Source organism: Syngnathoides biaculeatus, chromosome 14 (genome assembly GCF_019802595.1).
Source record: "Syngnathoides biaculeatus isolate LvHL_M chromosome 14, ASM1980259v1, whole genome shotgun sequence".
Classification (NCBI taxonomy): Eukaryota; Metazoa; Chordata; class Actinopteri; order Syngnathiformes; family Syngnathidae; genus Syngnathoides; species Syngnathoides biaculeatus.
The window spans coordinates 8,453,478-8,471,089 of NC_084653.1; the positions used below are offsets into that span (position 1 = coordinate 8,453,478).

General features: G+C 39.7%; 1 protein-coding gene across 1 annotated transcript; it reads right to left on the reverse strand.

Annotated features, from left to right (window-relative positions):
• Nucleotides 1-912: 912 nt before the first annotated feature.
• wdfy2 (WD repeat and FYVE domain containing 2) lies at nucleotides 913-17,524 on the reverse strand. The gene is made up of 13 exons (XM_061842024.1): nucleotides 17,183-17,524; nucleotides 14,820-14,887; nucleotides 12,331-12,404; nucleotides 12,166-12,220; nucleotides 11,905-12,055; nucleotides 10,371-10,483; nucleotides 7,056-7,182; nucleotide 6,394; nucleotides 4,870-4,974; nucleotides 4,701-4,802; nucleotides 2,351-2,481; nucleotides 2,159-2,267; nucleotides 913-2,074 (listed from the first exon to the last, which is right to left on the reverse strand). Exons 1-13 carry the CDS (start codon nucleotides 17,320-17,322, stop codon nucleotides 2,045-2,047), a joined length of 1,206 nt encoding a protein of 401 aa, XP_061698008.1. The 5' UTR covers nucleotides 17,323-17,524; the 3' UTR covers nucleotides 913-2,044.
• Between the last annotated feature and the right edge of the window lie 88 nt (nucleotides 17,525-17,612).

Genomic DNA, 17,612 nt, shown 5'->3' on the forward strand with positions numbered 1-17,612 from the left:
TAATTTCATATACTACAAAGACAAGATAATGTTCAAACTGATAAATTTTATTTTTAGCAAATAATCACTTTTCACCACATATAAAAAAAAAGGTTTAATTGTTCCATTTTAGTTCAGTGGTCTGTACTTGACTTTTTTTTTTCAGTCCAATAATTTCAATGATTTTGTCATTAAAATAGCTGAATTTTCATATTTCCTGTTCAAATGCATAGGAAGCGCAGCTCCGAGTCACATTGATTCAGCTCTCTCATGGACTGTGGCTTCATAATTAGATCACATAATATATATTTCATCACACATGTGCTCCACTTACGGAGGTTTAAATGAACTGAATGAAAGTGTGTGACATTTACTATGGACAAGCAAAGACACTCGAAGTGCGGTGCCACAACCAGCATGTGACAGTATTGAGTCCAGCTTCATCGAGCTCCCTGAGAATTTTACTTGCAGAGCCACAGACTTTATATTAAATATTCTTGTCTTGCCATCATATTGTTGAACAGTGTCCAATTATTTGAAGCATCCAAAACATTTAAAAACAAAATGTTTCAATTCTGGTCAAATTTGAAATATAGGCTCATCTTCTATTTTGTGTTCATGTTTTTGGATCTGATTCTGTTGTAGTCAGTGCCTCACCAATCATAAACCTCAGCGCACGTAGTTTTCCCCACTTTACCATCCGTCCATACATGCAGTCAGTAAATGTGTTTGTTTAAACAGAAAATTATCCCTATTAAGAGGATAAGAACACTAACAAGAAAGAAATGGAACTCAAACATGACACTTTAATTTGTGAGGGTCTTTTTGTGCTCCTTTAATATATTGTTCACGTGTAATCAGTTCTTCAAACATGTTCACCCTCACCCCACCCTCCCAAAAAAAAAAAAAAAAAAAAAAAACAAAAAAACAACCTCACGTTTAAAATTTTATTTTGTAAATTTTCTGTCAACCTCTTATGAATGTCCCATCTCATAATGTTGAGTTTTACATTCACATATTGAGACTTACATGAAATGATAGCAGCTCATTCCAACCAATCAACACACCACAGTGTCCCTTTGTTTTGGTGCCCTTCCACTTTACTTATAACTCTTTAATTCTATGTCATCAATTTGGGATGCCAAAAAAAATAAATTTCCCTCTGAGGGATTTAGGGGGGCATGGTAAGTACTTTGACAGGCCCATCAACCAACTTCCTTACTTTGGCTACCCCATCACTGCTGCTTAGTACTTCAACAGCTAGTTGCTTGAAGAGCATTACAATAGCAGGAAACTTAATTGCAGAACTAGGAACATTTGAAGAATTTCGTTCTGGGAGATCATTAGAAATTCAGGTCAGGAAATATATTTGTCTTGTAGTTTTTAAACCATGGTTACCGTACTTATGTTTTTGCTTTTCCAGAAGGCTACTTTGTGTTTTAGTATAAGCAAGATAGAAGCTGTCGAGTTTGTAAGAATTTCAGTTTTTCCCTGCTAGGAATAAACTAGGAAGATGGTAGTACTTTCAACACACCTCGGAGCCTTTTTGAGGGCCTCTACAGCTACTGAAACATTTACATTTTTGGAACTGCAAAGTACCAAGAACGAAAAAGTTTCCACAACTTTATTTCGGCCCCCTTCACAAAGTTTTAGCGAGGGAAATTAACTTGAGTTTGTGGAATGCAGATTCTATCTTCCTTGTGAGTCATTTCAAGAAGACTTTTGATTTTGAAAAACATGTACTGAAAATTAAAATAAATATATTTTCCCATCTTTGGACAGTATTCCAGTGAACTAACATACAGTTTCAACACAATCAAACAGTAAAATTGACATCAGATTAGACCTGCTGCTGATTCATGAGTGTGTGTTTTATGCCATTACATTTACACACCACTTGAATAATAAATAAACTGTACACAACTGTTGTGTGGATCTTACAAACGTGCACCCATTAATAGTGACCATCAAAAATGGCCTCCAACTCCCATCACGTCCTGTTTGAGGCTGATGGCTGCCATCCTGCCGTTGGCGTGCCAACCTTTTCCTGGCTGTAGGAGCAACGTCATGATACCACGGGCGTCATGTCCCAAAGCTGAGCAACACATACACAATAATGTTAACTCTTTTCGCCATTTCTCAATCCTTCCAAAAACAGTGCTCAGAATTTCCGGTCTACCTTGACCACCTTGTCGGTGCCAGAGGTGAGCAGGCATCCGGTGGTAGGCTCGTAGTGCAAGTACACAATGGCATGTTTGCTGTCATGAAAGGTCGCCGTGGGAGCGCGACTGGGAGAGGACACAAAATGGACAATGCGTAAAAGGGGGTGTCTTGAGGAAAAATGGCCAGCGGAGGGTAGCATCATACTTACTCTTCGTCTGTGATGGAGGCGTAGCAGCCGTCGCACACGCGCACCTCAAACTCAAAGCCCATGAGTGGAATGGTGGAGCGCTTAGACGAGCACTTGCCGCAAAGAGCCTGGCCACATTTCCTGCAGTGATGCTGAATCATGAAGAGACAGAAGCAAAAAGGGATATCATTTCAGTGAGACCACATTTACAGTGCTATATTTAATCCCTAGAGAAGTTATGGGAACCCAAAAGAAGACCCTGCAAAGGGGCTTACTTCTTTGGGGAAAGCTCACTTCATTGTGGTTCCTTATCCAAGTACATTTTGACTGCAGGAACATCTGAAAGACCAATTGCCTAAAATCTAGTTCTGGAGTTACAGTGAAGAAAATAAGTATTTGAACACCCTGCTACATTGCTAGTTCTCCCAATTAGAAATGATGGAGGGGTCTGAAATTTTCATCGTAGGTGCATGTCCACTGTGAGAGAGAATCAAAAAAGAAAAATCCAGAAATCACAATGTATGATTTTTTTAACGATTTATTTGCATGCTACAGCTGCAAATAAGTATTTGAACACCTATCAGCTAGAATTCTGACCCTCAAAGACCTGTTAGTCCTCCTTAAAAAGTCCACCTCTACTCCATGTATTATCCTGAATCAGATGCACCTGTGTGAGGTCCTTAGTTGCATAAAGACATGTCCACCCAAAACAATCGATAAGACTCAAACTTTTAACATGGCCAAGACCAAAGAGCTGTCCAAACACACCAGAGAGTAAATTGTACAACTCCACACGGCTGGAAAGGCCTACGGAGAAATTTCCAAGCAGCTTGGTGAATGAAAAAAGGTCCACTGTTGGAGCAATCATTAGAAAATGGAAGAAGCTAAACATGACGGGCAATCTCAATCGGAGTGGAGCCCCATGCAAGATATCACCTCATGGAGTCTCAATGAGCCTTAGAAAGGTGAGGAATCAATCTTGGTCATTGACCTGAAAAGAGCTGGGACCACCGTTTCCAAGGTGAATGTTGGTAATGTAAAATCATATATGGTACGGATGGCTCACCTGCTTAAACCAGCACATGTTAAGGCTCATCTTAAGTTTGCCAATGACCATTTGGATGATACAGAGGAGATATGGGAGAAAGTTTTGAGGTCAGATGAGACCAAAACAGAACTTTTTGGTAATAATTCCACTAACCGTGTTTGGAGGAACACGAACGATGAATTACATCCCAAGAACACCATCCCTACTGTGAAGCATGGGGGTGGTAGCATCGTGTTCTCTACTCTATGTTTCCCAGCGACAGGCCAGAAACCTGTCTAATCTAGAGAAGAGCTGTGTGGCCAGTGGTCCAAAATGCCTCCTGCAGTGTATGCAAACCTGGTGAACAACTACAAGAAATGTTTGACCTCTGTAATTGCAAACAAAGGCTACTCTACCAAATATTAACATTGGTTTTCTCAGGTGTTTAAATACTTATTTGCAGCTGTATCACACAAATCGTAAAAAAAAAAGAAAAAAAAAAAAAAGCAGCCATGGACTAATTTATTGGGCCTCAAACAAAGATCCCTGGTCAAGGGTTAGGTTCCTTGGAAAGGTCCAGAAACCACCTCCCTTCCTTCCTTTTGGTGCCCTACCCGAATGCATTTCGACAGCAGGAAGTTCGGGAGGGTCCAATATTAACGGTGGAATGCGGCCAATTGGGCACTATGTCGGGCCACTACCTATGAATATTCATTGAACACGTCACAATTTTTCTCAGTAAGTATACTTCAAAAGGTGTTAGTGACCAGATGTTGGGCAAAACCCAAGTAATCTATACATACAAAGAAAGTAGAACAAATAAGATTAAATACTTATTTCAGCCACTAAAACTTTCCTGTTTTAGCCAAATTAGGATTAACAAAATTACTTATTCTTTGTAAATGCCATAATAGATTACTTTTTTAGACAACGACAATAGACAAACCAGTCATGGCTAAAAACATACACACGTGACCTACAGTCTCCAAGAAGAAGAAGAAGAAGAAGAACTCACTAGAGGGATAGGTATATTGGAGAGGTCCAGGAACTATCTTCCTTTAAATTAAACTTTAAACCTGAGGTAATTTTTCAGGGACCAAAAGAACACCTTGCTCAGGGTTTTGATACCTTACCGAAGTCCTTTTAGTACCATGCCCGAGGACATTTTAACTGCAATAACTTCTAAATGACCTACCGTCTCAAATCTAATCTCAGAGTAATTTATCAGAAGCAAAATAAGAGACTGCTGAGAGGACAGCTACCTGAAGACATCCAGGCTCCATTTCTTTTGGTATAGTAAAAGCCCGTTTCTATTACTGGCTAAAGGAAACAGTTTTTTTGTACCTGCCGCAGCCCGATCTTCTTGCTGTCCCACATCTGTTTGAAGTTCCAGAAAAAAGGCTGTTCACACTTTTGACACGAGTCACTGTCAAGCCATTCTGGGGTCTACACACATAAACAAAGACTACATATAAATGCACTGATAAGAAGCACCCATGTCAGTCACTTTTACCTCTTGTCGTGTCACGTCCATGTTCCAGATGACGATGCTGCCATCAGAACTACACGAGATGAGCTGGCGAGTGTGGGAGGCATAACACAAGCCCTGCACTTGTCGCTGTCGCGCGCGCGCGCGCGCGCACACACACACACACACACACACACACACACACACACACACACACACACAAAATCCGTATTTGACAACAACACATGTACAACATGGTCACCATTGCATAAAATAAAAATGCATGACAATAGGTGATGACAATTTAGTTTATTCTATTTTAGTGTTTATTTTTCATCTATTATTAGTTTTTATTATTGGAAGTTTACATTGATATTTTTTGCAATGGTTGTATTTTATTTTTTATACATTATAATATATATATATATATATATATATATTATTTTTATCTCTTTCAAACTAATTTCCTGGTATCTTTGTATTCTTTTACAAGTTATACATTTTTTTTTATATTTTATTCCTCATATTGCTGTATTTTTCCTCCATTCTTATGTAATATTTTAACATTTTCTCTATTCTTTTCCTATATTGTATTGTATTTTTGGGCTATTTTCATATTTTTATTTTAATATCTTCCCTATATTGTTTTTGTTGTCTTATAGCACATTTTACAGTTTTTTTTTTCAAACATTCTTATATTTTGAAATATTTTTGTCCTCTAAAAGTGTTTGTGTAGTATTTTAATTTTCCTTTTCCTTAATAATTATATACTTTTTTCTGTATTTTTTTCTAGTATTTTAATGCTCTAAGTGCTACTGACACGTAGCATGATTTTTAGTATGTTTTTAATAATAATAATTTAAAAAAGACCCGGTTCGTTGTGAAAAATGGATTGCACTGGTGCAAAGGACCAGAGCTTCATGGGTTCCAAATGACAGGTAGGTGTGTATACAGCTACTAAAAAAAAAATAAATAGTTGGGGAGGACAACGTAATCCTTCTCTCAGAACGTAACAAAAGAGCTGCATCATAACTTAAAGTCCGTAGATCAGGGGTGCTAAATGTGTCGATGTGCGCAGGCCGGTGCCATTCATCGCCGCCGCCGAGGCCGACATTGTTCATCACCGCCTCGGAGGCGGATTGGATGGAGAGGTGGTTTGGCCGTGTGCAGGAGGAGAAAGGCAATATTCCCCGCCCACCGGTGTCTGGGCACCCCTGAAGTAGTTACTTCGCCCGGCATGCGTCCTCCTGACTACGCTACATACTGTCAAACATACTGTCAGGGAGTCTTTTGTTAGAAGTGATCCGCATATCATCTAAATATGGCTTGAAACGATAGGGTAAGATTGCCCCGGTTACTTCACTCGATTGTGAGATGTTCTCTTCTTCGAAGAGAGCTTCCGTGTAGGAAGGGGCGTCGGAAAAATCCGAAAATCTTGGTTTTTCGTCTCCCACAGCAGGTGGCGCAATGCGACTGTCCCAGCGTGACATCTGTAAATGATGTTGCAGGTAATATGGCTGCCAGTGGGATGTCTAGTGAGACTTCCGCAACTTTGCGCATGAATGACACGCTTTGCTCTCTCTTTCTTTTTCCCCCTCGTATAGACATTGAAGTAATATTAAATATGATATGTAGTTTTCATAATATCTAATTTAAAATGTATATATGGATGTCAGTAGCACTTTAATATGTGTTTTTATAAAACTGTTGTTCCAATATATTTTTGCTTTCCTCTAATGTTAATTTTTTGTGTAGTACGTTGGGTGAATAATTATATATTATTTTCATTTTGTCAGTGATGTCTTTTTCAAATGTCTGTCTACTTTTTCAATATTTGTGTATTAAACTAAAACACAGTAAACATTTCACTGGTGTCAAGTGGAATCCTATTATCTCTAAAATCATCAATTTTCAAGAAACCCAATTCAAAGCATATTTGTTGAACCATTACAAATACATTGTCAAAGAAATCAGGCCACTTTATATTGGTCAACAATTTAAAAACATGAAGAGGGATCACTAGATTTGTCATAAAATGACATTGACCAAATTTGGAGCTATAAGGTTTCAGCCCGCTGCTAACAACTTCGCAAACAGTTGGAGGGTGTCAGCAGGGTATCACTTGGGGTGCATACCACAATGTTTTGTACTGCTATAATAAAATTACACCTATTGCCAATACATATGAAATCTAGAGAGAAAGAGTGAAAACAGACACTTTGTACACTTACTTGTGTCCTTGCAGTTCGATGGCGGTGCCTTTGCGCCCGCCTATATCCCACATAATAATGGAGTGGTCCGAGCTGCCCGAGAACAGAACCCTCTGGACGGGGTCCCAGCACAGTGCAGTCACGTTACCTGAAAAAAGGGTGGGCTACTCTTATTTCATACACAGTACCATGCTGTCCTCTGCCAAAACTGAACACATTACAGAACAAGGCCATTGTTTAAATGTGCTGAGTTGGGTCTGATTTTTTTTTTTATCCCACACCATCCTAAAGGTCACAGTCCACACACTTATACAGAGATAATCTACACAACTGTCCTGAACGATAAACGTTGATTCATGACTCATAAAAGGGCAAGCTCCTGTGGTTTATGTTTTGTAAGACGGTCACTCGTTCCCTTAGTCAGACCTTCAGATGGTTAGTTAGTCAGATAGTCATTTAGTTGAATCAGTCAGTTAGACAATCAGTCAGAAATTCAGTTAGTTAGTCCGTTTAGCATTTAAATAGCACTTGAGTTACTCAGTTACATAGTGACCCAGTCAATCAAATAATCGTCTTGGGCCTCACTCATCAAAGAGTCGATAGGATTTTAGAAAACATGTATGAATGCACAAAAGCTGAAAATGGCGTATGGCCCAAAACTCATGAAATCGTGCATACAAGACCAGTAGGGAATTTGCCCCTATCAGTAAAAATGAAATACTATTACAAAAGTCTTTACAATTTACTTAATGTTGTTGTTTTTGAGAAGAGTGAAAATTATGTCAGTTTACCACATTTAAATCATACAACCAATCATAATATTATAGGCTGTTCTTCAATGTAGTGGTGTAATGGGTGAAAATGGAGACCGCAACACGAGTGAGAAACGATATGAAACCGGAAAAACACTGTTCAAACTTTTCCATCCATTTATCCAGTTTTCCGTACCGCTGATCCTTACAAGGGTTGTGGGTGTGCTGGAGCCTATCCCAACTGACTCTGGGCAAGAGGCAGGGTACACCCTGAACTAGTTTCCAGGAAATTGGAGAGCACATATAAATAAACAACATTTAGGCCCGGTTTTGTGCAATGCAGCATTGAAGTGAGGCCACAGGTCTGTCAGATAGTTAGTAAGTCAGTCAGATAATATTTGCCACCTTCACAAATGTTTATTTTATCATAGTTTCCCCAGTTTTAAATTTAAGATCGTTAAACTAATGTTTCAGACAAAAATATACGAAATATAACATACAGTTGTGAAATAATTTTATTTTAGGAAAAGATAACTATTCAAAACTACGTGGCTCTGTGTGGAAAAAGTAATTGCCCCCTTGTTAAATCATAAATAAATAAATGAATCACGTTTTTTGTGAAACAGTTCATTTTCACTGACCACACCCAAGCTTGATTACCTCCAGAGCTATTTAAACAAGATGTCATTTAAATACAACCTGTGCAAAAAATATATATATTTGAGTTATCGAGTTAGTGAGTCAGTCAGTCAGTCAGTCAGTTGGTCGGTCAGTCAGAAACTCAGTCAGTCTGATGATCAGTTTTTCATTCACTCCATTAGTCAGTCAGTCAGTAAATCACATAGCCAGTCACTCAGAGCGTCTGAGAATATGTTTCGTTTAATGTCAAGTAGATAATCAATTAGCTAGTCAGCATAGTCGATAAGTCAAATAATCGGTCAGTTACTTTTTTAGTTAGTCAGTCAGTCAGTTAAAAAAGTCCTCTTATCAGTTGATCGTTCAGACAGACAGTGCATCATTTAGATTACCCATTAGTTAGTGAACGAGTCACACGGTCTGCCTGATTCTTATTTCGACCACGATTCTAAAACATTTTTTGTCAGAGGTCATGTCGTAATGTTTTCCTTGGAGGGCCGTTATGACTGACCCCTTATAAATTTAGGATTGCCTCATATTATAATACACATCAAATTGATGTATAACTACTTTTGAAGTCATTAGCCAGTAAAAACAAAAAGAAAAGCTAATATTTAATTCATTTTAAAAGAGATACTGGTTACCAAATTGCTTGCAGTATCTCAACGTTATTAAAATTGAAGACTCTTTGCAATTTGGGCATTTTATCAAGAAACAAAGGCCACGCACATGATTTCCTTTTGGGGGCCACATAAAATGATGTGGAACACAAAATCTGGCCCCCAAGCCTACACTTTGAAATTTATGATACAGAGTCAGTCAGTTGATTGGTCAGTTAATTAGAGACAGTTAGTTTGGCATTTAGCCAGTCTGTTAGCGAGCTGTTAGTCAGTTAATCAGTTAGTACGATTATTCCAAAACAACATTTTCTAATATGCACTAAAACAGAGGTAAATAAGACAAAGAAGAAGCCATTTTATGTTGGTGCAGATCCAGTGACAGTTGCACATTGAGAAATTTTACACTAGAGCCAAAAAGACAGATTCCATCAGCTCTAGAAGATGGAACTGTAGTGGAAAATGTTTGCTGTTGGTGTCTTGTTTTTACAAACTCAAAAAAAAAAAAAAATTTTTTTTTTTTTTAATGGATGGCTGTGGTGCATTCTGGCAATATCTGTGAACAAAATTCAGACAAAAATTGAAAGTAAAAAAGTCTTGACCCCAAAAAATAAATAAATAAATACAAATTGGGCAGAAGTTCCCTAAGGGCCAAGCCCAGATTTGTTTGCCCCCCATCCCCCTATCACTGGATAGCACAAAATCATATTTTGCTAGAACGCGCCTTTATGTGCATGCACTCGACTTATTGGCCACACCTGAATCAAGCGACGAGGTGGCTGATAGTCTGTTTTTTTGGGGTTTTTTTTAACGCCGTCACACTGCCTCGCGATCGATGCAATGAGCACCCCTGGTGTAACTGAATTTCGTTTGACATGCCTCATTATGTTGACGACTTTTGATGTAAATGCGCTCACATTACGTGAAGCAGTTCTGAACATGCGCGTTCGTACATGCTCAGTACGGTTAACATTTCCTGTTTCCGGCGTGAGTACCGGTTGTTTTGGAGTAGGCTTGTTTAGTTAACGTTTATGAAATAAAAACGTAAATTAATGTCAAGACCACACAAAATAAGCGACGTCTTGAGAGAATGCGAGGGGAGGGGCGTTACTGTTACTAGTGTTAGTGCCTCAACATGGCTATGCTTGTGAAATCAAAACAACGAACTCAAACGCATGTTCGTTCAATGTTGTCAACTAACAACTGGATTAAATTTTAGGCAATTTTTCCTCAATTTCCCGTAGCAATTTTCATGAAAATTTAAAAATCTAGAATTCCGGGAAAATCCAGAGGACTTTCATCACTGGTACATGGTGTGCGTGCGTACGTACCAGTGTGTCCCTTGAAAGTGGTCACCAGGCTGCAGCTGTCCTGCTCCACCTTCAGGATGGTCACCTGACCCGACTGATCGCCGACAAAGGCGTGTCGAGTCTCAACATCGAATCTGAGAGAATTAGGTTAAGAAGAAGGCAAAGAATATAAGAGACACAACACCCATCTCATCAGCCAGTCAAATAATCAGTTTCACAGTCGATCAGTGACAGTCAGCCTGTCAGTTATTGCCTTATTTAGCCAATAGTCAGTCATAAAAGTAGTCAAAGTCACATTGTTAGTTAGTAGTTAATAGTTAGCTGTGTAAGCTAGGTGGTAGTTGAAGGTAGTGATCCTGGCGATTTGATCCCCGGCTACAGAACCTGGGTCGAGGGACGTGGAATGTCACCCCTCTGGCAGGGAAGGAGCTCGAGATAGGTGTGTGAGGTCAAGAGAGATTTGGACTAGATATAGTCAGACTCACCTCTACACATCGCTTGGGCTCTGGTACCATTCCTCTTGAGAGGCGTTGGACACTCTTCCACTCTGGAGTTTCCCCACAGTGAGAGACACCGAGCAGTGCTATATTTACTGTCCCCGCCTTGGTGCCTGTGCCTTGGGGGTTTACCCCGGTGGATGAACGGGTAGCTTCCCTCCGCTTTTAGGTGGAAGTACGAGTCCAGACTGCTGTTTGTTCCAATGCACCACACAGCCGTTCAGAATACCCACCCTTTTCGAGTGCTTAGAGGGGGTGCTAGAGAGTGTTCCTTCTAGGGACTCCAGCGTTCCGCCAGGGTACTTCAAAGGTCATGAGGGCAATGACACTGAGGCCTACAGTAGAAGGGCATGATTGGGAAGAACGTGACATCGGGTGAACATCAGGGACAGTGCCTCTGTATTAGCAAACTGGGGTTGTAGTCCCCCTTTTTAAGAAGGGGGACCGGAGGGTGTGTTCCAACTAAAGGGGGAAATCAGACTCCTCAGCCTCCCCAGGAAGGTCTATTCAGGGGTGCTGGTGAGGAGTGTCCATCGGGAAGTCGAATCCCAGATTCAGGAGGACGAGTGTGGTTTTCGTCCTGGCCGTGAAATAGTGGAGCAGCACTACACCCTCGGAGGGTCCTCTCGGGTGCATAGGAGTTCACCCAACCAGTGTACATATGTTTTGTGGCCTTGGAGAGAGCGTTCAACAGTGTCCCTCAGGGAGTCCTGTTGGGGTGCTTCGGGAATATGAGGTACCGAATTCCCTGATATGGGCTGTTCAATCTCTGTATGACCAGTGTCAGGGTTTGTTCCGAATTGCCTAACCATCGCAAACCTGCATTGCTGATCAGTGATCAATGACCAGTCGTAAAAATCCTGATCGTGTAAAGCAGGTGTCACCACCACGGTGCCCACAGGCACATGGTATCCCTCGAGGACCATTTAAGGTGCTAGTGCTCACGAAGTAGCCCTCAGCCTCAAAACGATTTGTGACCCCTGGTATAAAGCCCATTTGTCAGGCAGCTAGTCATCAGTTCAAAAGTTTGTGAGTCAGCTATTCTAGAAGAAGGATACTGCAGTCCAGACACCCAGGCTGGGGTGTGGTATGATCCCAGCTGCTGTCCACTCTCCGAGCAATGCCAGAGGAAGGTCTTGTCCTGGCCAGTGCTCAGCAGCCACTCCATCTCCAGAACAAACAACACCACAGTCACTCTGCCCTGGTGTGCTGCCAATACAGTCATATCGATGACAACAAGAAATGACCACAACACACACACACACACACACACACACACACACACACACACACACACACACACACACACACACACTTACCCTGGTAGGTGTGCGTGGGAGTCATCTTATTGTAATCCTCAGACAAGATGAACTCCTGGGGATACCATGACATCAGAGTAGTTAGCTTCTTTTTGCACTTGTATGACACTTAAGAGGTTTCAAATTTAGCAACTATAAATATTTGATTCTATCAAGGCTACTTACGCAGACAGTACCAATGTCCATGCCCACCAACAGACGTCTGGTCTCTGGATTGAAGGTCATGCAGGAGCATGAGGCTGGAGGCACAAACAAACAACTTGAATCAAGTGCCTGGAAATAGATTCATTCCCCTTTTTTCTCACTTCAGTGAGATAAGACTCTCCGTTACAAACTTAAAAGTTTGGTTACTATAATTAGCTATTTTTTTGCAACTCCTTCAGCAACATTTTTTCCCAAAAGATGCCAATAAGTGCCATCATTTTCACAATGTTTTCTGTATGTCAAGAAAAGAGCCCACTGGAAAGAAATGACAGTGTCACTCTCCAAACACATGGGGCCCGTTTATATGATGCAAAAGCAGTCATTTATCCACATTGGAAACATCCGACTAGAGATTACGGGGTCAACTGATTAGTTTTTCTTTAATCACACTTTTTAATTTTGATTAAACACGATTGATCCTAGGTGCTAAATATACTACACATTGCTCCACATTTTGCTTTGAGATGCTTTTTTTTTTTTTTTTTTTTTTTAACTTCTGCTTTAATGAAAGGACAGTTCAGCACTGCACGATTAGCAAATTACCTTTGTTTTATATAAAACGTTTTATTGTGGTGACATTTGAAGTAAAATTTGCCACCAAGCATTCTTTACTCGGGCTCCAGGACTCTGGAATGCCCTACCTGTGGAACTAAAGAGTGACACCTGACATCAGTGGTGCACAGGTGTTGCTGAGGAGAGTTTCCTTTCATTGCCCAGCAGCTAGGTGTTGTTCAAACATCTGAAATTACAGCAGTGTGCACCGTGCTCAAACATGTGTGCTCTTGTTAAAAAATGTTTACAAAAACCACATTTTGTGCTTCACAGGTTCCCTACTCCTCAGTGACAAAACAACTACAACCATTACAAGGGGGAACGACATCAAACTGGTCATATTTGGAGAACATATCATTTTTGTGAATGAAAGATTTTGTATGATTCGTGCCTGTGTTGTGGTGTATTGGAGTCCATCATGTTTATGTTAAACTAGAAGAAACAATGAGTAAAGATGAGGTAAAGAGAATTTTTTTATTATTATTTAGTTATTTTATCAATTTTAAAAATACATAGAAAAGTTGCATTTTCAATGGAGAAACCTTTTTCAAATACAGTTTTAGTAGGATAAAAAACATTGTAACTTGAATAAATTAAATGTTTTTTACTTTTTTCTCAGTAATTTTCAAGGTTTTTTTTTCAATGTATTATTACAACATTTTTTTAAGTCGTTTTGAGAAAGTCATTTTTGGTAAAAACATTTTTTTTTTCCCCATAACCAAATGATTTTACCTATTTTTTTAATCTTGGAAAAATAAATTTTTGGGGTAAGTCCAATATAATTTTCCAATTTTTTTAAACTTTTTTCTCTGATTTATTCAAAAGTTATTTTTCCACATTTTCTTTTGCATCATTTTTTTTTTTGGCAGCACAGTGGAGTAGCTGTAAGAGTTGGCTTCACAGTTCTGAGGACCATGGTTCAAATCCCACCTTCACCCTGTGTAGAGTTCGCATGTTCTCCCCGTGCCTGCGTGGGTTTCGCCAGCCACTCTGGTTGCCTCCCACATCCCAAACAACATAAACTGGGGACTCTAAATTGCGCATAGTTGTGATTGTGACTGTTGTCTGTCTCCATGTCCCCTGCGATTGCCTGGCAAGTAGTTCAGGGTGTAACCCGCCTCCTACCCAATGATATCTGGGATAGGCTCCATCACTCCCGTGACCCTTGTGAGGATAAGCGGCTCCGAAAATTTATGGATATATTCTTTTTTTTTTTAGTAAGTTCAAAATAATGTAATTTTCAAGAATATTTTTCCTCTGGATTTTTTTCAAATATGTTTTTTTAGGGGGAAAATATTTTTTGTCATTTTAGGTCAATAAAAATCTCTTTTTCCAGAAATTACATCTCTATAGATAAAGTTCAAATTTTTTTGTGAAAAAAATGTCTTCTCAAGGAATGTCTGACTTATTTTAAAGAGGTATAGATTTTATAACCCAAAAATATCCAGACATTGTTTCCAAAATTATTATTCTTTAAATTATTTTCTTGTGTAAAAAATAACTCACATTTTAAAATGTGACTTAAAACACTACCTGTTCCATCCCTTAATGAATGTTTTGTGGCAGTGACAACTAGGAAAATTCTTTTTTTTTAATACAGTATGTGTGACTATTTTGGTAGTCGCAGAAGACAAAGTTGCTATAGCGTAATTTGAGAGTCTTGGAGGCATCAAGTGTCTATTTGCTCATTAGATTCCTTTATAAATGTGTAAAAATTAACTTGGGTGCAAACATTCATGATTCACACCCAGAGAAATTCAAAGGGAAGTGACTGAACTCAGAGGTTGTCAGTGGCGACAAAAGACTGTGGATTTACTTGATAATAAAGCAACATTTTTGTACTTTTTTCACATTTATAACAAGTATACAGTACATACGTAAAAGAAAAGTATACTCACAGGGCATAGTGTGGTAGACACTGGGCCAGTATTGGCCACTGTCCCGCTTCATCCAAACCCGAATTGTCCTGTTCAAGAATCATGGATGAAAACTAAAGCCTAATCAAAACTTTATCCATAGCATGCTTTCAATACAATGCCATGCATCTCAAAGTACTTTACATACAGTAGTTCAACTCAATTACCTCCCGTCATTCATCCACATGGATAGATACCCACACATGCGCGCACGCACACAGAGTTAAAATACAAATAATAATGTAATGACATACGGCTGGGCAAAAAGGAACCAAGTGGGAAAAACCATCTCAGGGAGCTGTCTGCACCCAGAGCAACAGCAGACCACAGCCACAGGACACCAGCAAGGAGCTCAATTGACCCCTCCATAGAAATTGTGTCATCCGCGTTGCTGACCAATCAGAGGCCAGAAATCTGCATAAACCACGCCCCTTGTTGGCATCCACTATTACCTCAGACAACGTTGCATGGTCCAGTATAGCTTTTGTTAGCGTTTTATTTGGGTTCTTTAACAATAGATATGGTTATGAGGTGTAGTCACGGACTTTGTAATAGTGACGACAGGTATCCTGAAAGGCTAGTTGGTGGAGTTCAATTCGTACCCTTTCCAAAACCGAAGACCCAGTACGAAAAATGTCTTTGATGTATCAAACTTTGTGGAAGATGGCATGATCAATTGAATCCATCTAAAATCAACCGGAACAGAAGACAGAGTACGAAAAATGTCTTCAATGGATCAAAGTTTGTGGAAGATCGTATGATCAACTGAATCCATCTAAAATCAACCGGAACAGATATGATAAAATATGATAATACTAAAATGTTAAAAAATAAAGAGCTGAAAAAAAATAAAAATTCTTAAATGTAAATTGAAATGTAAATAAAATATTTGTTAAAAGCTAAATTAAAAAGGTGGGTGGCTGCTCTCTGCAGCTTTGAGGTGCTCCGGCAGGCTTTTCCACAGGTGGGGGCATCAAAGAGGAATAATGCCTCAATGTCAGTGTATGTCCTGACTTTGAGAATAACAAAAAGGCCAGAATCAGATGACCTAAGGGGCCTGCAAGTGTTCATAGGAAAAAGTACCTCCAAAGATAAGAAAGCCCAAGACCATTAAGACCCTTAAAAAAAAAAAAATACAGCAAAAGAACCTTAAAGATCAATCCTGACATAAAAAGGAAGCTACTGCAGGGATTTTAAAATTAGTGTAATGTGCTCCTGACTTCTGGACTTGGTCAAGAGATGTCCTGGGGAATTCTGCAATAATTGTAGGACTGAAATTGTCTTTTTGGGAAGACCAGAAAGTGGGGCATTATAGTGATTGATTTGACTGGAGATAACAACATGCATTAAACCAGTGATTCCCAAACAGTGTGCCGGGTACATTCGTGTGCTGTGAGCACTCTTCAGGTGTGCCGTGGGAATGATCCAATTTTATATAATTGCTTAAAAAAAAAAATAAATAAATCCAAGAAATAATGTAGAGAGAACCAAAAAAAATCCTCTTCTATTAGATGGCAGGAAGTACATACAGTAATTAATCGATCCATTTTTGGTCACATTTACTTTTGTTGGTGTGCCGTGGGATTTTTCAATTGTGAAATATGTGCCTTGGCTCTATAAAGGTTGGAAATCAGTGCATTAAACTATACGGTGGAGATTTTGAAATTGTTATTGTTTTGATAAGATGCCACCATTAAAAAAAAAAAATAAATAAAAAAATCGGAAAATAGTCTGTCTAAACAGCATATCTTCGTTTCTAATAATCACAAATATCCAAGCATTTTTCTTCCAAAGAGTTAAGGTTTTGGTCACACATTTTTTTAATGATTTACATTGATTTTCAATTTAAGAAGTGGCATAAAATCCTTGATGCTTGACAGATTTGCAAACCAAGGCTCCTTTTATTTGTATATCACTCCTCTATCCCATGATTGTGCCCATTTTTAATACGTATGAGTACCACAAAGTGTATAAATAAAGCTCTCGTGCCAATCTCCGGCAATAAAGTACCAGAAAATGTATTTATAGTGTCTGTGTTGCCAATTATACGACCATATAACTAAAATAATCAATTTAAAGTAGATATAAATGAGAAATGCACACATGAAGAAGCAAATGAGTAGCTAACTAGTGCTAATGATATTACTACGACTTAGCATGTCGCTAAACTAGCATGTTGACAAATAGATGGTCAGACTGACTACGTCGGCTGACACAGGACACTATTATTCAGTCAATAACGTAGCAAAGGGCGAAAACAAGCATCCAGGCGGGGGGTTGAGTCAAAGGAAACGAGAGTAGAGGAGGTGCGGGCCAGGGCGTCAAAGCGGGGAAGGTGGGCTCACCTGTCTTCGGACACGCTGATGACCCCGTCTTCCTTTGGGATGATGACCGCGGCGCTCACCACGTCCCCGCAGGCGTCGATCTTGCTCAGCAAACACGGCTTCCGAACCTGCGCTCGCGGCGGCTCGATTTCGGCCGCCATAATCCTGCTACTACGGTCATGCGCGACCGCCCCACACGGGGAAAGCAGCAACCCTCACCCCCTGTAGGAGGTTGGAGCAATCCCTGGGTGGCTGGATGTAGTGAAGCAGGTGGCACTCACCCGAACACTCGTCCAGCCATTCACCCACTCAGTGGTTTGGGATAATCGTGTCAGCTGACTATATACGAGTTTGGAACGGCGACACGTAATTCCGGTCAACAAATTAAAACATCCGGTATAGGAAAATAAAAGTCTAAATCAGGTGTCACCAACGCAGTGGACAGGGGCGA